The 22,795-nt window shown below is 36.8% G+C and overlaps 1 protein-coding gene across 15 annotated transcripts in view; it reads right to left on the bottom strand.

Moving 5' to 3' along the window:
- LMNTD1 (lamin tail domain containing 1) overlaps positions 1-22,795 on the bottom strand; it is a 155,503-nt gene that overhangs the window by 2,808 nt on the left and 129,900 nt on the right. For 14 of the 15 annotated variants that reach the window (XM_074194220.1, XM_074194217.1, XM_074194213.1 and 11 more), the window contains 2 exons: positions 19,607-19,743; positions 13,705-13,811 (listed from right to left, as the gene is read on the bottom strand). In XM_074194220.1, the coding sequence (XP_074050321.1) occupies positions 13,758-13,811; positions 19,607-19,743 (191 nt within the window). In that variant the 3' untranslated portion in view covers positions 13,705-13,757. The remainder of the gene's footprint in view (positions 1-13,704; positions 13,812-19,606; positions 19,744-22,795) is intronic. The other variant, XM_074194223.1, reaches the window with a different exon arrangement.

The following is a 22,795-nucleotide window of genomic DNA, read 5'->3' as shown; positions in this document are numbered from 1 at the left end:
TAATACTTTGTTTCAATTTGCACAAATAACCCTTTAACAAAAATCAAAATGGAATTTTTTAAAAAAAGAGTTCCTATAGAATTGAGAAGTTGTTTTGTTCTTGGCTAAGGTACTCTCAAAAGAAAAATAAAAGACATAAAAATAGTACTTCTCTGTAAAGAATAGAACTCAGTATCAAGTGATTTTTGGTGTTTAGTTGTATCTGATTCTATGGACTCTGGTCCATAAGATTTTCTTGGCAAAGATACTGGAGCAGTTTGCCATTCCTTCTGCAGTGTGCTTCTATTTTAGAGATGAAGAACTGAGACAAATACAGATTAGATGATTTGCCCAGGGTCACCCAGCTAGTGTTTGAGGCTGGATTTGAACTGAGATCTTCCTAATTTCAAGCTTCCTGCTTTCTCTACTGCACCACCTAGCTGCCCTACAATAAACGCTAGGATCTGTCTTATTTAAAATTTCTAAATGATCTGCTGGAATGATTATACTCTGAAATCCAAGTTTGCACATGGTACTGTTAGAGTCCCATTATATTTGACTGCAAGGGTCCTACAACTTTCCCTACAAGCCGGCCCAAGAGAATGTGGGGACATTAGATGTTTTTGTTTTTAAAGACAGTTTTTGATAGTGAGACACAAAGCCAGCACTTCTGCCAGCATTGTATCTAGCTCATATTTTGGTTCAGGTGCTTGTATTCCTCACATAGATAACTTATTGATCAATTTACCTTTAATTAATTCTAAACACTGTTTCCAGAGTAGTCTTTCTAAAATATATATCTAATATTATTTCCCTTTTGATCCAAACCCCTCAATTACTCCCCAGGGATACAGGCTAAAATAAAAATTCCTTATCATGGCTTTCAAGACCATTCACAATTTGACTCCAACTTCTTTCGATTTTTATTACTCACTATCAGACATACACATTATAAACAACTTAGTACTTAAAAAAACAAACAAACTTGAACCCACCTTGCATTTTCCTACCTCTGTGGCCTTCCCTGTGTGAGTAAGGTAGCTTGCCCTGCCCATGAACAGATCCTGCTTTCCTGTATTCCCTACCTGGTGTAGAGTGAGTAGTCTCCTTTTATTAACTGTATAGCTGGAACAAGTTACATTTTTTAAAACTGCCAGACTGAGTCAATTTTTTCTTCTTCAAGTTCTTTCTGGCTAAACCAGAGGGTAAAGATTACCCAGTTTGCACACAGTTGGTATATGGACTTCAATGGAAGTGGGGAATACTCTCCCATCTTTTGTCCCAGCTCCAAGAAATGGGCCTGGGAGTATTTTTGTTGTGTGCCATTTGTCCTCAGTTTCAGGTCCTGACAATAATTTCCACCTGACCTGGGAGTTTGAGTCATGACAATCTTTGGAGACATGATTCCAGGTTGGATGTTACAGTCAGCTAGCTTGGCACAGAAGTCCTGAGAAACCAGAGTACCTGGGACTGAAAACCAATGGGGACTTTGGACTTGAAACGAGATTGTACTTTATAGAAACTGAATGAAACTATAATTTAATTTCCTTCACTTCTTCAATGATTGACGTCATTGGCATGAAGGTAGGAGGGAGATTAAGGCCTGTATTTAGGAAGTAAGTTCGTAAATTGATGATTATTTTTGGTTGTCACTCAGTTGTTTAGTTGTGTCCAACTCTTTGTGGCCCTATGGATCATAGCATTCCAGGACCTTCTATCTTCTACTATCTTTCTTTCTTTTTTAATTTTATTTTTCTCCAATTACATGTAAAGTTAGTTTTCAATATTTATTTTGTGCAAGATTTTGAGTTCCATACTTTTCTGTCTCCCTTTCTTCCCTCCCCCTTCCCCATGACAGCAGGTAGTCTAAGGTTTTACACATACAATTATATTTAACACATTTTCATATTATCATGTTGTAAAAGAAGAATCAGAACATAAGGGGAAAATATGAGAAAGAAAAAATAAAAAACATTTCAAAAAAAAGTGAAAACAGTGTGCTTTGGTCAGTATTCAGATTCCAGAAGTTTTTCCCTGGATGTGGATGGCATGTTACATCAAAAGTCTTTTAGAATTATCTTTTTCTAACTCTGTCTATTTGTCTAAGTCTATCATGGTTGATCATCACACAATATTGCTGTTAATGTGTACAATGTTCTTTCTCCTGGCTCTGCTCACTTCACTCAGCATCAGTTGATCTAAGTCTTTCCAGGTTTTTCTGAAATTCATTTGTTCATGACTTCTTGCAAAACAATAGTGTTTCAGTACATTCATATGCTACAATTTATTCAGTCATTCCCCAATTAATGGGCATTCTCTTAATATACAATTCTTTACTACCACAAAAAAGAACTGCTATAAATATTTTTGTACATAGTCTTTTCCTCCTTTTTATGATCTCTTTGGAATACAGAACTAGTAATGGTCTTGCTAAATCAAAGGGTATATACAATTTTATTTCCCTTTGAGCATAGTTTCAAACTCTACTATCTTTCATAATTGATCAACCCAAGTTCATATTTGAGGTTTCCATGGTATTATCTATCCATCTCATCCTCTGTCTTCTCCCTTCACTCATCAATGTCTTTTCCATTAAGTCCCATCTTCTCATTTTATAATGAAAGTTTCAATTTTAGTATGTGATCATCCAGTGAATAGCTTGAATTAATTTCTTTTAGTAATTAACTGATTTGATCTCCTTGTTGTACAAGAGACCATCAAAAGTCGTCTGCGTCACCATAATTCAAAAGTGGTGGTCTTTCTGTGGCCCTCAGCTTTCCTTATAGTTCAGATCTTACAGTCATAAATTGGTACTGGGAAAAAACAGTTTTGACTACATAGACTTTTGTTGGCAAGGTGATGTCTCTGCCTTTTAGTATATTATGCATATTTGTAATAGTTTTCCTTCCAAGAAGTAAGTATCTTTTAATTTCTGGTTGGAGTCACATTTAATTGAACTGTAAATGGGTAAATGAACATAGGGTATAGGGGACCTACCTCATTTAATTGGGGGAACATCGTGAGTGGGGGCTGGAGCCATTGGCAGGGAGTCTAGACATAGTTGACCTCTTCAAGGAAACCAGAAAAGCCTGAGAAAGGGATAAGATCTAACATGCCTGTCCTTTATGTAGAAAGGGTCATGGTCGACAGTGGCACTTAGAATGCTACTCCCCTGTATATTTCTGTTAAAATCCTATTCATATTTTAGTTCCATTTGAAATCTATACCCTGTCCCCCACTACACACACATACACATATTGATGAAACCTTCCCTGATCATCCTAACCATAAGGAATTTCACCCTTCTCTATGTTCTCAGAACATTTTGTATTTTACTTCTTATCTCAAGGATCACACTCTGCTCTGTGTTATAGTTATTGGGTTCTTATCTTCCTCATTATCATACTGGAACATAATGAATAGAGTATGTGAAGGGGAGTGAAAAAATATGAAAAATATCTGGAAAGATAAATAAGTACCAAAGGATGAATGACCCTGAAGGTTAGGCAAAGGTACTTGAATTCCATTCACTAGGAAAGAAGAAACTGTTCAAGGCTTTTGAGCAAAGTAATTAATCCGAAGCTATGCAGAAGAAAAGGTTTTTCTAGCTGAGGTATGAAGGACAAATCAGAAGGTGAGAGAAGAGGTGAGAAAATCTGTTAGGAGATTATTCCAATAGTTATCTGTACAGACAAAGAGGAAGCCTGATACATTGGAAAGAACACTAGGACCTGGAATCAAGAGAAACCTGGGTTTAAAACCTGTCTCTGAGGCTTAAATAATTAATGTCACTGAGCTACAGTTTCTTCCTATGCCAAACTGGGAAAATAATATCCAATGTAGCCAATTCATAGGGCTGTTACAGAATCAAATGAGATAATATATATGAAAGTCTTAGTAAACCTTTCAGTGTTATATAAATGTCAGCAGGTTCCTAGGAATTGTTGAAGAAATACTTACTGATTTATTATTAAAGGTGGCAGTTGAAATTGAAGGAGTTGCCAAAGGATTGAGTATTAAAAAAAAGCAGAGGGTCTAGAACAGATCCTTGAGGAACACATGCACACACACACACAAACACACACACACACACGCATGCACACACACGCACACACACACACACACACACGAGTCAAGTAAGGTGAAGTATGTGACAGTACCAGGGTTTCCTTTTGCCCTCAATAAGGATTAATTTTTCCCAAAAAAGCATCAAAACTAGTCCCTAGGACCTGATTAGCTCTTACTTTCTCATTATCTAGGGGCATAAACAAGCTTACATACATGGAATTGGGGCCCTTTAACCTCACTGAGGACCACTTGAGACAGCATTCCCTATGGATTAGATGCATTTCCCTGGGGAGGGGCATGTGTAGAGGTGCAGTTTATCTTTGTGGCATCTCCTTGTCTCCCACTCACATGGAGAGATGGGCTCATTGACTTCTGGAGATGACTGCCTGGGAAGTTAAAGAAAGTGCCATGCCCAGTGTCTGCTGTTGATCATCTTGCAGAAATTGGACTGCCAGCATAATAGGACTAGAAGGTAATGGACTCCAAATATTCAGCAATTAAGAGACAGATGCTGGCTTACTGGAACCATGCAATGAAAGCAATGGGGCTAGTTTCTATGGAAGTGAAGGGAGCTTCTGATGGAAATGGTAACTCCGACCCCAAAGTTCTAGTTCCAGAGGTTCCAGTCCCATTGTATCCTGCTGAGACTGAAACCATGACACAGAAAATGAATGCAGAAGTGAGGAAGAGACTTGGAAATTCACTCAAGTGCTAAATAAAAAAGTACCAGAATTATTTTTCCTCTAGGGAGAAGGGTGATTCCTACTTCTTTGGGAGCAGGGAGTGGGCAACACTTCTCTCTCTCAGAGTTGTGCAGATTGCCGAAGTGCTAATAGAATCAGGAATGACTGAAGCAGTAGCTCCTGAGGACATGGTCTAATGTAGTCAACTCTCAGTTCTCTTTGCAGTTGAATTCTAAAGCATTTGAGAGCTCTTTGAGGATTTATTATTACAGTCAGTTAAATCGATTTGTCCATTTTTGAGGACACTGAGATGGACACTTATTGGCACTTGGCCTCATAAAGATAAATTCCTATTTTAGTTGCAGCAGGCTACTCAACTAGGATCTGCAAAAGGACCTGAAGTTGCTAAAGGAAATGAGTTTGAGAGATTGCCAACCCATAGTCTTTCACAGCCTAACCCAACCTGCTCAGAGTGGCTTCAGACTTGTTTCTACCAGATAGCTACAGTGGTAAGGGTTGAAGAACTGGATAAATTTGAGGAGAAAGTTGGGATAGTTGTGGTTTGGACAAATACTGCTATGGGTATGAATTGCTGCTCTGGGAATCAGGAAGAGGTTACAAAGGCTACTGTCCTGCTAGGGGAGCGGAGGCACAGTTACCTCCTGAAGTTGATAAGGAGCAACTAATGCCCAGCTCATGAGGGTGCTAGTAAAACTGCTTGGAGAAATTCAGCTGCAGGGTAAGAGGAGCCCTTTAGTTCTTCTTAAACATAAAACATCTTCTCAAGTTCCTGCCTAATAGGATCCTTCAGAGTCAGTACCTATGAGGATTCTGTGTCACTTTTGAGAAGTAAGTGATCATCTGTTATGAGATCTTACTTTTTATAGAACAGATGACTCAGGGCCATACACCTTTTGCCTGGTGCTATTTATTATTCTTTGGGTGATTCAAGATGGCTCCTTTAACAAAATGGATAGAGCACAGGAGGCTACTATTGCTAAATGAAAAAGGCAGACTAAAAATCATACTTGTCTGGGTCCCCTGGGTGTTAATGTCCATTACAAATATGAACCAACTATACCAGAGACTGGGATTTTTACCTCCTGTGCTCACCCAGTGGTCCTCCACCAAGGACTCAGCTCCTAAGCAATACCATTTTTTCTAGTTACTGATGATAACACCTGCTACAAGAGGAGCATATGTAAATGGACTTCAGCAACTACTAATCAGGTAACAGGAATATTTGCTACCATAACGCTAGTAATTTCCTTCCCTCATGCTCCAGGCAGCCTTTCCTGTCACCTACAATTCCAGAATCTGCTATTGTGAGTAGTCATTCCATTTTCTATGTCCTTTTCACCCCACCAAAACTATAGACAAAGAGTCATATCTTGATCTTGCCATCACTTACAAGCATTCTACTTCCATTTCCATATTAATGAAATGGAAATTACTTTATTTGCTCATACTCTCTTCTGTTCCTCTGCCTTTGAACTCTAGACTCTATCCTTTACTCTCACCACATTATCTAATCCTTCCACCCATCAGATCTTTCCCAATCGACCCTATATTGACTTTGCTTGCTTCCCTTCCTCCCCTTCCTTTTCTTGATTCCTTGGTAAACCAGTTCCAGATATATAAGAACTCTTCAGCTCATAAACTGACAACTAAATTGGAATAGATACCTACAAAATGATGATGTTGCAGATAAAATGAACAAAGATTTGATCCCCAAATGTCAAAATGGTTAGACCAGAAACCTAAATTATCTGGATAAAGTATGAATAGTAGTTATAAAATTACTAAGTGATATTGGAATAATTTATCCTTTGGAGCTGTTTTTGGCAACTGACTACTAGGTTGAATGTCCATAGGTCTCATATAGTGTGGCATTTTCCATGTTTCTACCATGTAAGAGATATGACAAAAGAGGTGTCAAGAAAAGAAATAGGAAGTAGATTTAAAATTGAAGGACAATGTCAACATAAATTTGCTTAACATTTTAACTTCTCTTATAATCTTTATAGATGATGAAATTAGGATCTATAAAAGTTTCCTAACAAGTCTTAGGCTATGTGGCTAGTTTGTAGAACTGTTAAGAATCTAACGTCACTGTCTTTTAGAACAGCAACCTCTTCCAGTATGGTCAACTACCTCCTCATTATTAGAAGGAACCAGCATGGGAAGTTCCAGTTGTGGTTGCTTTAGGGTCTTAAGGAAGAGTCCTTGAGGAGTACAATCCTGTTTCATACTTTGGTCCACTGAGTAAGAAGAATGTAGGAGGGCATGTGCTCAAAAGATTAAAATACTCTTTAAGTAATTCCTGTATATAAGGCAGGGTAGCTCGGTGACTCAGTATACTAGGCCTAGAGTCAGGAAGACTCCTCTTTTTGAGTTCAGATATGGCCTTAGATATTAACTAGCTCTGAGATCCTGGGCAAGTCACTGTTTGCCTCAGTTTCCTCATCTGTAAAATGAGTGAAGGAAATGGCAAACTACTCTAGTATCTTTGTCGAGAAAACCCCATATGTAGGGGCGGCTAGGTGGCGCAGTGGATAAAGCACTGGCCCTGGAGTCAGGAGTACCTGGGTTCAAATCCGGTCTCAGACACTTAATAATTACCTAGCTGTGTGGCCTTGGGCAAGCCACTTAACCCCATTTGCCTGGCAAAAAAAAAAAACTAAAAAAAAAAAAGAAAACCCTATATGGGGTCATGAAGATTTCCATTATTGTAGTAACTGAAGTATGTAAGACTCTTGAAATCCCTACTCTGGTGCTTTATTATCAATGTGTGGGCAAGTGGGGGTAACTTGCTATGCCAGGTCCTAACAAGTTAGGAAGGTATTAGAGTCCTAATGTATATCTGCTGTATAAGAACTAAATGAGTCTCTCTCTGTAATTTGATAGGCTGGTCCTTGGATAGCAAGATCTCTATATGTATTGATCACTTGGTAGGCAACACCTCCCCCTACATATATTTAATGTATATATATATATATATATTTTATGTTTATATGCATGCATAATGTAAATTACATATAAATGATCCTTCTACCTTGTCTTCTGATGGGACTTGCCAAAAAGATTGTGGGAATTTTATTTCTCATCAACTGGGATCAACTGTCTTATTTAAAAAATCTCTTTGGAGAGAAGGGTTTGCAGTAGTAATCCTTTCCTTTTCCTGGCTAGTTGAGTTTAAGAGAATCTAACAGAGAATAACAGAATTTTGGTTTCTTTGAGAAAGTGCTAAAACAATGAAAAGTGAATGAATCTATTCCTCTCTTCTATTGCCTCATGCAATAGGAGACAAGGTTCACCATTAAGGGTTTTTTTCCTATTTCAAAGTTTTGCTTACTGATAATATATACTTTTAACAATGATTTGTGGGGCAGCTAGGTGGCACAGTGGATAGAGCGCTGGCCTTGGAGTCAGGAGTACCTGAGTTCAAATCCGGCCTCAGACACTTAATAATTACCTAGCTGTGTGGCCTTGGGCAAGCCACTTAACCCCATTGCCTTGCAAAAAACCCCGAAACAAAACAAAACAATGATTTGCAAGAAAAAAGAAGACGCTTTTTAAATGATTTTCAGGTGATTTTTTTTTGTTTTTTGTTTCTGCTTTTGATAGTGAGAGAGAGGGATTACTGTTTATCCTTCATACTGGAGGAAGACCATCAGGGAGATGATGCCATGACATGCAAGTGAATTGGATTTAAGTGAGGGGTGTGCTGGGCAAAGTCATAAACCTCACTTTCTTCTTTGGAGTCATCTGGGTCCAGTGGCCAGATATGGATTAGGAGGACTTGAGATGACCCTGGATAAAGTGGGAACAAGAAGGGGAAGGGTGTAATTTGTTGATAAGTGATTATGCTAAATTCTAGTGGTTGAGAGTTCACCCTCTTCATCTAGCAATCAATCTTTTCCAGGGAGTTCAGAATATTTTACTAATTATTTGCAGTTTTAAAAATTTTTTTTAACTTTTAAATCTTCACAAACTAATGTCATTATCTATAAGCAGATAGATCATAGCTCCATTCAATTGAAGAGAGAAAAGGGTAGCAGAGATCTAGTAGAGACTTCTAGAAAAGGTTATATTCTGAGCCAGTCAAGGTGACCTTTCTGTGTGTGTGTGTGTGAGAGAGAGAGAGAAAAATTAAAAGTCATTTGTTATCTTATAGTCTGAGAAAGTTCCTTCAGCCACTAACTTTTTTTTTTCAAGGTAAGGGGGTTAAGTGGCTTGCCCAAGGCCACACAGCTAGGTAATTATTAAATGTCTGAAATCAGATTTGAACTCAGGTACTCCTGACTCCAGGGCCAGTGCTCTATCCACTGTGCCACCTAGCTGCCCCCACCATCCCCTTTTTCACAATAACTCTTCTAAATCTTTTCATCCTTTTTCAAAGCTCTTTGTCCTTCCTCAATTCAGATGAGGAAAAATTGAGGCTTTACCTCAATGCTTTACTCCCTCTTCTCCTTCCTCATCATCTCCTTCTTCATTTTTATCTCACACAGAGTGGGAGCCCTACTCCATACTAAAGCTAATCTCTCTCTATCTGTATAAACAATATCATATTTGATCTCATCTCCTCCAATAGATTACTCCTTCCCATTTCCATAATTCTTGCCTAAATTATCTTCAGTCTCACCTTCTAAAGGTAGTCTTTCCCACCCCTTCCTAGGCAGTCTAATTTCTAGTACCTTCCCTTTTAAAATTATTTTCTATTTATCATATATATATATATATATATATATATATATATATATAACTTGTTTGTTCATATTTATTTGCTTGCTGTCTCCTTCAATAGATTGCATGGACCTTGAAGGCAGGGGATGTCTCTTGTCTCTTTTTGTACTCCCAGTGCTTAACAGTATCTAACACATAGTAGGCACTTGATAAATGCTTATTAACTAACTGATAGAAGCTCTGAATAAATGGTTGAAATTTTGGAAGAAGGACTTAAGTCCAGTTCTTTTGCTTATATAGACTTTCGATGATTCATAAAGCCAGAAGATCTGATGATACATATTCTAGCTTCTCATTTCACTTTTCTTTGTCTCTAATCTCCATTCTTTTCTAGGACATTTGCTACCACATGTTGCATGAGTTTGCCATGTGGAAAAATAATCTATCCCCCCTCAGAAATTCTTTAATTATCCTCTACTACCCTTGTTATGGGAACTTTTGAGAAAGTTGTATATGCAGTTGGTTTTCATTTTTGCTGTATCTCCACACCTATGCTATCCATTAGTCTCACAACAAACTCCCCCATCCCAACTGGAAAGCAATGGGATCTGGAAGTTATTGTACTGGAGATGGAGCACATTTTTAGCTGCTGCTGAGAAATGTGACTAATAGTCAAAGGACCTTGAATATTGAACACTGCTTTCTTTTTGTTTGTTCCAAATTTAAATTTGTTAAATTTGTTATTTTAGAAATAGACTCTCAGTTTATTTTGCATTAAATATCAGCATTAAGATTTTTAGACTGTTCAGTCTTCTATCAGTGAAAGCTGTTAAAAAGATCAAGCAGAGCTAGTGATCATGCATGTTATATTTAGTACAAAAAGGGAAAAAAACAAAGAAAATCCAAACTTTTTTTTCCCTTGTATTACTTTCAGTCCCCTAACTTGTTGCTAAGGAATATTAATGAATTCTAGTGTGCACTAATGAGAGCTTTGTTTCAGAAAAGGATTATAACAGAATCTTTATTGAAATGCTGAATTGTTAGGACATGTAGTCCCAATATACTTTGGAAAGAAATTGTTATTTAGTTGATGGGAACTCCTCTTTCCCTTCAGACTAGTATGCTTTGGAAAGAAATTGTTATTTAACTTATAGGGACTCTTTTTCCCCCTCCATACTCTCCCCCTCCACTTCTACCCAAAATTCTGATAGCTTTTGTTTCAAGAAAATGGCCCAAGATAAAAAAAATGACCAGACCTAAAGTCCACAAGATGAAAGTAGAAGCTGTGCAAAATAGAGTTAAAATATCTTCAGGGATTAGAACTTTTCAGAATAGGATAAGTGAGCCTTTCTTGGGGGAAAGAAGATTTAAACTTGCTAGTATCACCAAAGTGAAGAGGATCAACTGAAAAAAAAATATGGCCTTTCCTAGTGAGTCCTATTAATAGCAATATGGGGCATATGGGTGCTTAATGGTCAAGAAGATCATACTTGGCATTTTTTCAAGTTATATTTCATTTCCTTTGATTGATACCACTGATTTGATTGATACTACTGATTGGTAAAAGATACCAAAACCCAATTCTTAAAATTCCTGTTACTTAAGAATATTTCCAGTCTGTACTGAGCAAGAAAACTGAAGTACAGTTGAAATATGGACATAAAAATATTTTCTCAGATGATGCAATGACTGGAAAAAGGACTGGGAAGGTGGCTAACTTCTTTAGGGTGGTTGTAGATACTTATCATTGGATGATGAAGGTGCTAGATAGTGAGTGGTGATTAGTGGTAGCTGTTGAGTCATTTCAGTAGTTTCTGACTCTTTATGACCCAATTTGAGCTTTTCTTGGCAAAGAAAGAGGTTTGCCATTTCCTTCTCCAGCTCATTTTACAGATGAGAAAGCTGAGTTAAACTGAGTTAAACAGGAATTAACTTGCCAAAAGTCACATAGCTAATAAGCGTCTGAGGCCAGATTTGAATTCAGATGAGTCTTCTTGACTTCAGCTGAGTCTCTATCCACTGAATCTCCTAGCTTCCCTAGTGGTAAGGAGAGTATAAAGGACTTGGAAGCTCTGCTAGAAAAAGAAAGAAGAGAACAATTGAAAAACCTGGAATAGACAATTAAGATAATTAGTCCACTAGAACGGTATTAGATTCAGGAACTTGTGAAGACGAATCAAAGGATATAGCCAAGAAAAGTGATAAAAAGAAGTTTGGAGTTGCTAAATAAAGAGGAGTTGGTTCTGGAAATTTCTGTAAAGTCATGGGCATTCTATGGAGCTGGGGTTAGGTGGTTTTGATTTGGCATTTTTTTCAAATAATGTCATTTCCTTCAATTGATACCACTGATTCGATTGATACTGATTGGTAAAAGATATCAAAACCCAATTCCTGAAATTCCAGTTACCTAAGAATATTTCCAGTCTGTACTGAGCAAGGAAACTGAAATCAAGGCATGGATATAAGTTCCAGTCAGAAAAATACTTTTCAAATTCAGAGATCAAGGGAACTGAGAGAAAAATTTGCAAGGGAACTGAGAAGAACTTGCATTACTGTTTAAACTATCTCAGAATACTAATATATGGTCCTTGAACTTAAAATCTAATCATAGGCATTTGTTCCTTCAGTGTTTCTAGCACTGTAAGATAGATATTTCCTTAAAAATAGCTGCCTATTTGTGGTATAATGGAGTGAACTTTCTGGGGAAGAGATAATAAAGAATAAGCCATGAATTCCAAGGTTAGTCCTTAGAAGAATAAAACAAAGAAATGAGCTTTGGTCTTCTGAATAGGACAGAAGAAAATTATTAGAACAAAAAGTGATGTACTTTGGTAAGCATTAAGTATTTTGGTAATAGGGAAAGAATACTGAACTGAGAGCCAGGAGGCTAGAGTTTTAGAGCTGCTCATGTCAAACTAGTCATAGGATCTTGGGGAAATTGTTTAACCTGTCTGGGGTTGGTCAAATTAGATGCTGGTCCTAATGATTAATGAAATGGCAATTTTTAACATTCAAATTTTCATTTTCTAGCTGGCAGAACATACAGGTATGGCAATTTCTTATAACAACATAAAACAATCAAAGATACCTCAGTGACTTTAATTCAAGTTTTTCATACTTAATAGTGCTTCATGGTGAGGTAGGCAGGTATCCTCATGAACTGAAGCATAAATTATTTTTTTTCTCAGTGTCAAGTGAAATAAACATATAATTCTGAAGCTCATTTTGACGAGTTATCACTAAATATAATGTAATTTACAAAGGCCGTAAAGCTAGATTGCAGGAAGACCCTGGTCAATCCTCCTACCTCACCCCCTCCCCAAATAATAAATACCTATGAAGGATCTTTAGAACCAAATCTCATTTCCAAAATGTCTCCAGTCTCTCTTCCATCTCTATAGACCTCTAGTTTAATTTTTAAATAATACATTTGATCCTTAAGGAAACTTTGGTAGCATAAATATTATTCTCTATTTACAATGAAGAAACTGAGGCTCATATAAATTACCTGACTTGTACATGCAGCTAGAAAAGACCTAAACCCAGGTGTTCTGACATCATATCTAGCAATCTTTCCATTATCCTCAAACATGCCTACAATTCCATCTGATCCAATACAACATTTTTGTAACAAGTTATTCCAAACCCATGCCTAACTGTAAATTTATAATAATGAATGGACACCATCAGTTAGTAAACAATTCTTCTGGAAAGGGCTCAGAAAAGAACTTTGGGGATAGGTGAAGGCCATTTATGATCAGCTCTTTCCATTGTAATTGGTTTTGGGATTTCTATTGAGTAGGCAAAAAAAAATCAAATCAAATGAAATTAAAAAGCTAAAGAAATTCATTGTGATCCAAGCTTAAAAAAACATTTCATTATAGAAGCAAGAGTTTCTAATGGAAATAAAAGTCACAACAAAGATAATTTTGTATAAAAATGAATCTATAATCTCTTTCCCCTAAATAATTTCAGCTATGTTAATCATTAAGGATCAAAAAGGATAGTTAGTTGAACTGCAATATACTTTCAAACTATTTTTTTTCTAAGTCCTTCTAGAGAAGTTTTATTTCATGCTGTACTAAGCACTGGGGGATATACTGTTCGCTAGCAAATAAAGAAAATAAATGTAGTTAGATCATCAAATTTTTATGGGAAACTAATGACCTGAGGCTATTACAGAATGTCCACTTGCTCAATAGGTTTTAAAGAGAATTCTAATAATAAAGGATTCCCCTTCTTTTCCAGATTAAAAAAATACACCTAATATTTAAATACTGTTACTTACCCCTGCAGATGGAGCTGATTTCCTGTCATTTTTGTGGTTAAGGGGGTTTGGGTTCATAGTTTTGTTTTTTGATTTTTTTTTGGTTCCAGCAGGCAAAATGTAGGGTTCTAGTGAGGGAAGATAGGATAAAGAAATCAAGTAAATGTTTCAAGTTGAAAGTTTTAACAATAATAAAGGATTTTATTTCATTTACAAAACAAAGTCTTAAGAATAGCATTACATAGGGACTTGAAAAGAAACTTTTTAATTATCATTAAGTTAGTTTTCAATAAATTGAATATGATTTTTCAAGTCACAAATAATCACAACTTGGGTGAGGGGGAAAGGCATAGATGATATTAGTTCTGCACTTTATTTTTTATTATTATGCAAGCATTTTAGTTTCAAATGATTTTACCAGCCATGAAATTTCCTCATAAACTTCACATAGTTGCTAAAGCTTATCTGGTAGAGTTGGTACCAGGAGTTTACTGAAATGCACCACATCATAATTCCTATAGTAATCTAAATTTTAAAAATAAAATTCCTAGTTCTGCATTCATTTTCTTTTTCTATCTTTAGCTTTTGATGGTTGGCCAAATTACTTTGCTGGTCTTAGTAATAGAAAAGTAATAACTCAATGATTAAATGTTATTAGTTTTGTGTCATTTAAACTTCTTCCATACATATAGCAGATATATGCAAAGTTGATTGGTTGGTGGTGGTTGTTCATTTTCAAAGAGGACCAAAATGACATCACTATGTCGAGTCAAGATACAGCATATCTGACTATGGCTGATCAGACCTAGAGGAGCTTGAGATGCTCTACCACATGTTGGACACAAATAGTCCATGTGAACATTTGGGGTAGCTTCTCTGAATTTTCACATCTCATGTTTCTTTTGAGCTACTTCAATTCTGCTTTGCTCATCAAGAACAGCATCTTCTCTGATGAGGGCATACCACATAGGGCACTTGCCAGCATCTCCTGTGTCACACAATCAATTCCAATGTACTTCAGAGATGTCTTGTATTGGTTCTTTTGATCTCCAAGTAAGTAGTTTCCCTGGGTGAGTTCTCCATAAAATAGTCTTTTAGGCAAATGTACATTTGGCATTTGAATAATAGGGTCAGTCCATCAGAGCTCTGCTCTCTGCAGTAGATTTTGGATGCTTGATACTTTAGATTGAAAAGAATTTCAGTATATGGTATCTTATCCTTCTAGATGATCTTCAGAATCTTTGCAACACAATTCAAATGGAAGCAATTTAGTTTTCTGATATGGCATAGGTGTATTGTTCAGGTTTCACAGGCATGCAACAATGAGGTCAGTGCAATGGTTATGTAGACCTTCAGTTTAGTAGTCAGTCAAATTCCTATTCTCTCCCACACTTTTCCTTTGATCTCCCAAATACGGAGCTAGCTCTGGCAATGCATGTGTCAGCCTCATTATTGATGTGTTCATCTCTGTGTGCTCATGTAAGTGAACTTATCCACAGTATGCAAAACTTCATTTGATGTAACTGATGATCACTCATATGGATGGTGTGATGCTGGCTGATAGAGTACCTGTGTTTTCTTGGTGTTGTTAGGTCAAAATTATCACAAATACAAAGTAATTTTTTAAAGAAATGAGTTTCAAAGGAGTCAGAGTGGTTATATGGGTAACAATTTTTATGAACACTGAAGGACATCTTATATAGATGATCTTTGTTCATTGTCTGCTTCAATTTGGAAAGGAAAAGAAAAAAGTAGATTGAAGATTTCGTCGGAGGAGATGAAAGGAAAAGGAAGGAGAGGAGAGAAGAAATTAGATTAGTATTAATTGATGAGAACTAAATTTTAATGTAAAACTAATTATTTTGGGTTCTATATATTTTTGATTACCACATTAAATTACTGAAAATACCAGTATGAAAAGCCTAAACCATGGGGCAGTGTTCCCTCCAACTCAGAAATAAATCCTAACTTTAACATAAAGTTAAAAGTCAGAAATAGACTGGAAAAATGAGCAAACAACAACAAAAAAGAACTTGGCCACAGAAAGTTATTATGGTTACAGAAAATATCAAAACAAACTGAGAAGAAAACAATGAAGCCAAATCAGCTACATCCAAAGCCTTAAAGAAAAATGTGAAATGGTTGCAGGTCCAAAAAGAATTCTTGGAAGAGCTCAAAAAGAATTAAAAACAAACAAATGAGAGGTAAAAGAAAAATTGGGGAAAAATTAAAGTGATGCAAGAAAATGATGAAAAAAGGGTGAACAACTTGGAAAAGGAGGCACAAAAATTATTTCAGAAAATAACACCTTAAAAATGAAATAGGCCAAATGGTAAAAGAGGCACAAAAAATCTATTGAAAAGAATAACACCTTGAAAAGCAGAATTGGTCAAATGGAAAAAAAAATTGTCTCCTTGCATTAAGGGCTCCTAATTCCTCTTACTGACTAAACTTTGAGCTTCTGTGCATAGATTTGAGGCTGTAGAATTTTCTTAAATTTTGACCCGTGAACTTTTTTTTTTTAACTTTTTCTTTCAACTTCTTCACTATCTACAATTTATGATGGAGAAATAAAGGGAGTTCTATTTATTTTTTTATATTTTATATTTTCCAGAATTTTTTTTAAAACTTAGCACCCTCTTGATTATATTTGAAAGACTTCAGGCAAATTGTTACTTGTTATTTATTAGGAGTACTCTCAAGAGTTTATTAGTTTTTTTTTTTTTTTTTGCAAGGCAATGGGGTTAAGTGGCTTGCCCAAGACCACACAGCTAGGTAATTATTAAGTGTCTGAGACTGGATTTGAACTCAGGTACTCCTGACTCCAGGGCTGGTGCTCTATCCACTGCACCACCTAGCCGCCCCAAGAGTTTATTAGTTTTACTATACTTTAAACCATCATCCAAAAATCTCAATCTAGTTCTCAAACACCATCTTGTTAGATGGATATTCACTTTATAAATTAATTTTTTATTCCTTTATTTTATGAGATGCATTGAAGAAAACAACCTGTGTCTCTGATTTTTAGTTTGATTCCATGATATTTGGAAAACCTTATTAGGCTTCTTCTGGTATTATATTTCTGTCCATGTGAATCACCAGAAATTGATAAGTTATCTGTTTTGAAAAGTACTGGGGGGTAGTCTGCTATATCTTGGATTCACTCCCATAGGAAGACAACAGTCATCCCTTTTATCCTTGCATCTATTTTCCCAAATAGGAAACAGTTTTTCTCTTCTTCATCTGACCTTTTCATTTGAGGTTCTTTCATGTATTGATTAAAAAGGAATGATAATTCCTTGAAGAACAGGAAGCTTCTCTTCTTGTTTTGTTTTATCAAGGGAGTGGGGTTAAGTGACTTGCCTAAGGTCACAGAGCTAGGTAATTATTAAATGTCTGAGCTTGGACTTGGACTCAGGTACTCCTGACTCCAGGGTTGGTGCTCTATCTACTATGCCACCTAGCTGCCCTGAAGTTTCTCTTTAAGAATAGTTTACATTTTTTTAGCTTCAAGTTTATGGCTTCCCTGATTGGTATTCTTCCACTTTTCAATCTCTTCTCTCTCTCTCTTCTCTCTCGTTCTCTCTCTGTTTTATTTTGTTTTCTTTCAATTTTATTTACACATTACTAAAATATTCTTTTTGTAAGAGTAAACATAATCTCCCCCCCCCCCCCACAAAAATATGATATGAGAACTAAAGTGAAAGAGGAAAAAAATGTGCTTCAGTCTGTGTTCCAGTACCATCAACTCTGTCTCTGGGGTGGATCACATTCTTTAACATAAGTCTGTCAGAGAAGTTACTTCCATATTTTTGCACAGATGCTGTTGTTGATTGTAATTCCCTCCATCTATTCCTCCCCACTATCATTTATTATGTTTTCTCTCTGCTTTCATTCTGTCCCTCTTCAAAAATGTGCTGTGGGACAGCCGAGTGGTGCAGTGGTCAGACCACTGGCCCTGGGGCCAGGAGGCCCCAAGCCCACATCCCATTCCAGAGACCCAGCAGCTACCCTGCCCCATGGTCCTAGACAGGCAACCCAATCCCACTACCTTGCAAAAAGTAAAAAAGAAAATCTGTTATATCTGACTATACCCTCCCATGATCTACTGTCTCCTCTATCACCCACATCCCCCCCTCCCCTCCCCTGCCCCCTTCTCTCGTTTTTCTTCTAGATGTCTATACTCTATTGAGTGTGTATGCTGTTTCTTTTCTGAGTCATTTCTGATGAGAATGAAGGCTCCCTCATTCCCCCTCACCTTTTCCCCTTCCATACCATTGCAAAAGCTATTTCTTGACTCTTACATGAAATATCTTGACCTATTCCACCTCTCCTTTCTCTTACTCCCAGTGCATTTCCCTTTCACTCATTGACTCCATTTTTATGTTATATTATACCTTCAAATTCAGTTCATTCCTAAGCCTCATCTATAAAGGCTCCTTCTTCATGCTCTATTAAATGAGAAGGTTCATATGAGTATTATCAGCATCATCTTTCCATGCAGGAATACACAAAGTTCATCATCATTAAATCCCTCATAATTTACCCTTCTCTTCCACCCTCTCTATGGTTCACTTGAGTCCTATACTTGAAGATCAAACTTTCTGTTCCTCTCTGGCTGTTTCAGTAAGAACATTTGAATTTCCCCTGTTTCATTGAAAGTCCATCTTTTCCCCTGGAAGAGGATGTTCAGTTTTGCTGGGTAGTTGATTCTCAGTTGCATTCCAAGCTCTTTTGCCTTCCAGAATATTATATTCTAAGGCCTATGAGCCCTTAATATGTATGCTGCTAAATCCTGTATAATCGCGACTGCAGCTCCATGATATTTCAATTATTTCCTTCTGGCTGCTTGTAATAATTTCTCTTTGACTTGGGGGTTCTGGAATTTGGCTATAATATTCCTGAGGGTTGGTTTTTTGGGATCTCTTTCAAGAGGTTATTGGTAGATTCTCTCAATTTCTATTTTATCCTCTGCTTCTATGATATCAGGGAAATTTTCCTGTAGAAATTCTTTAACAATGAAGCCAAGGCTCTTTTTCTGATCATGTATTTCAGGTAGCCCAATAATTTTTAAATTGTCCCTCTGCATCTATTTTCCAGATCGGTTGTTTTTTTAATGGGATATTTCATTTTCTTCTAGTTTTTCCATTCTTTTGGTGTTGAATTATTGTGTCTTGATTCCTCACAAAGTCATTAGCTTCCTTTAGCTTTGAAGGCTTTGTTTTCCTAAGAGAGCTTTCTTATCTCCTTTACCATCTGGCCAATTCTGCTTTTTTAAGGCATTCTTCTCCTTGTTAACTTTTTGAACTGTTTTATCCATTTAACCTAAACTGGTTTATAACATGTTTTCTTTGTCTTTTTTTTGGACCTCCTTGACTAAACTGCTGACTTGGTTTTTCATGTTTTTCCTGCATCTCTCTCGTTTCTTTTCCCAATTTTTCTTCTACCTGTCCCTTACTTGATTTTCAAAATCTTTTTTGAGCTCTGAAATAGGTTGAGACCAACTTTTATGTTTCTTGGAGGATTTAGATGCATAAGTCACTACTTTTTCATTTTCTGATTGTGTGTTTTGATTCTCCATGGGACCAAAGTAATTGTTTATGGTCAGGTTCCTTTTTTTCTGTTTACTCATTTCCCCAGCCTGTGCCCTGGTTTTGGGGTGCTTCCTGAGCTCTTGAGTATTATTGGGATACCTCCCACCAGAACCTCAGTTCCTTCAAGGTCTTATGGGAGACTCTGACTGCTGTCCTGGTCTGTGAATGACCACAAGCACACCCCTCTACCCCTGAGCTATGAGGAAGGTCCCTGTTCTATGACAGTATGGGAATCCAGATTGTGACCAGGGTCTGAATATGGACAAATCCCCAGAGTCCTGTCCCAAGGACAGAGAACAGACCTCAACAGTCTCCCTCCACTCCCTTACCTTCCTTGGTTGAGTGCTCAGGGAGCAACTGCCCTGCAGCTCCCTGCTGGGAGGCTCTGTGGGCCTGGGCCATGCTGGCTCCCACTCACTCTGGCAGAGGTCTCCCTGCTGCTCTTCCAAGTTGTGCTTGGTGTTCCCTAGGTTGAAAGATCAGGAAATTGCTTCTGTTGACAGGAGCCAGGGCTCCCAGGGACCCAGGTGCTCTGGGGCTGCTCCTGGAAGTCTGGAGCCCCTTTGTTTCAGTGTGCTGCCATCCCTCCAACCACATGGAACAGAGCCTTCCCATGATCTTCCAGGTTACCTTGGGCTGGAGAATTACCTCACAGGATCTTTCTATGGGTTCTGTCTCTCAAAAATTTAGTTAGAGTCATAATTTTAAGGTTTTTGAAATATTCTAGAGAGAGCTCCTAGGAAGGTCTGTCCTCCTGTCACCATCTTGGCTCCACCCCCTCAATCTCTTGATAGGGGTCAAATTTCCCCTTGTCTACTTCAGATCCTCCCATTCACCTCACTGAATACTACATTGTCCCTTATAGCCTTGAGATGAATCCCACTGAGAAGATATCATTTGGCTATGGTAAAAATATAATCATACAGTTCATGCAAGTCACTGCAAACTCTCTTTTCTAATCTCCATATGGATTGAGCATCTCAGCCTTAAAAAGAAGAAACCAAAACATCCACCGAACTACCCATTAGTGTTTAATCTTCATCTCCTATATGCCTTTCTTTAGATCAATAAGTTCTGTTCTGTATCATTCAACAAAAACTTGACAAGGACCACATATAGATTTTAATATTTATTTTTAACTACAATGTAATCCATGTTTGAAGTGAGTATAAAAAAAATGTAATAATGCAGCATGAATGGGTTTTGAGGGTTGGATGTAACCCTTGGACGATGGATTGGACACACTTGCTTTCCAGTTTCTCTCAATCTACTTTCCATTATTATCTAACACTATAGTAACTATTATAACCAATTTTCTTTGGCACAACAACTTGATAAACACAATCTATACTTCCTTTCTACTTTGGGATAGCCCTAAAATTTACCTAATTTACTTGTTTTATTTACTTTTTCTAACTTACCTTGCCTGATCTTTTTTCCTTTTCATTATCTAAGTGTTTTTCTTTGATTCTTTTTCTTTAGCTCCTTATTCCTTAATTATCTTTAATTTCTGTTCCTTTTTCAACCTTCTTCCCAGGAGTCAAAAGTGAGGTATCTTAACTTGAACTCTGTTCTTCTTGAGATATTTTTATTTCTCCTAAATTTCCCTTGAACAAATTCAGTCTTTGACCTTGCCAAGTCCAAAGTTTCTTGAATTCTCTTTAGGTTTTCACTTTGTCCTTATTTCATTCTTCCTTTTTAGCTTTTTTCTTACCAAAACTTGAAGTAGAAACTGTCCCTGGAGATCATTCTCTTTCATATTTTACTTAATATACCCCAAATTCAATCTTGGGCCTTCTTCACAAATCCAAATATCTCCCAACCAACTACACAATCTTATTATTCAGATGATTTTTTTCTCTTTTCCTGCAATCTTTTTCCACTGAAGTCAGAAATATTCTTGTATAGATGCCTCCTCTCCACCTCTGCTCTACCCCAAATGCAGGATCAGGTCCACTGAGTCAATGGAGTATGATTTTTAGCAGGACCCCCTTTAGATCTCAAGATGGGATGGGAGCCCTGAGGAGCAGTATTGCTTTTAATCACAAGGGATTAGAGACCCTAAGTAACAATATTACTTCCAGTTCCAAGGAAGCAGAAATCTTTAGAAGTAATAAGGATTTCAAGCTTAAGAAATAGGGCCCCTTCCTGAGTAAGGACCAGAGCCCTATTGAGGATAATAGTGCCCACACTTCTCTCCAAATCCTACCACCTTGGAAGCACTGAAAACTTTGAACCCCCTCAGAACTAGCTTTGAAAACAGCATTGTGAAAAAATGCTGAAGTTTAGGACAGTGCCTCTTTCCACCCAACATGGGGAACAGTGTCCAACTTTAACATAAATTTTAAAAAATAGGCTGGTAAAATGAGTAAACAATAACAAAAAAGTTATGACTATAAAAAGCTATTATAGGAGAGGGAAAATCAAGATTAAATGAAGACATGGAAATTAAAATAGTTCTAAGCAAAGTCTCAAAAGGAAAAATATAAATGGACTGATGCCCAACAAACATTCCTGGAAGAGTTAAAATGGTTTTTGAAATCAAATTTAAGAGGGGTAGAGTAAAAATTATCTAAAGAAATTAGAGGTAAGAAAATTATGAAAAAGGAAATTAGTATCTTGGTAAAAGAGGCACACAAAATACTGAATAAAATAATGTCTTAAAGAACAGAATTGGCTAAATAGAAAAAGGTGAAAATTTTAACTGTTGAAAATGACTCCTTAAAAAGCAGAAATGCTCAAATAGAAAAAGAGGTGCAAAAGTTCAGTGAAGAAAATAATTCCTTAAAAATTAAAATTGTTTAACATTCATTTTTTAAAAATTTTGAGTTCCAAATTCTCTCTCCCTTCTGCCCCTTCTCCCACCTCTTGAGAAAACAAGAAATATGATAACAATTGTATATGTGAAGGAATCGTACCATTTTCCTTAATTTCTAAAAATATGATATCTAGACTCTTTTTTTTTTTAGGTTTTTTTTTTTTTTGGCAGGCAAATGGGGTTAAGTGGCTTGCCCAAGGCCACACAGCTAGGTAATTATTAAGTGTCTGAGGCTGGATTTGAACCCAGGTACTCCTGACTCCAGGGCTGGTGCTTTATCCATTATGCCACCTAGCCGCCCCTAGACTCTTTCTTTAATCATGGTTTTTGGGTGACTAGGTGGTACAGTGGATAGAGCATCTGCCCTGGAATCAGGAGTACCTGAGTTCAAATCCAGCCTCAGACACTTAATAATTACCTGGCTGTGTGGCCTTGGGCAAGCCACATAACCCTATTTGCCTTGCAAAAAAAAAACCTAAAAAAAAAGAGTCTAGATATCATATTTTTAGAAATTAAGGAAAATGGGTTGATTTCTTCACATATACAATTGTTATCATATTTCTTGTTTTCTCAAGAGGTGGGAGAGGGGGCAGAAGGGAAAGAGAAAATTTGGAACTCAAAATTTTAAAAAGATGAATGTTAAACATTTTTTTACATGTCATTGGAGTATTTAATGAAACAATTTTTTTTAAAAAGAAAA

This window comes from Macrotis lagotis, chromosome 7 (assembly GCF_037893015.1).
Source record: "Macrotis lagotis isolate mMagLag1 chromosome 7, bilby.v1.9.chrom.fasta, whole genome shotgun sequence".
In the NCBI taxonomy this organism is placed as follows: Eukaryota; Metazoa; Chordata; class Mammalia; order Peramelemorphia; family Peramelidae; genus Macrotis; species Macrotis lagotis.
This window is presented reverse-complemented; position numbering and strand designations above follow the sequence as displayed.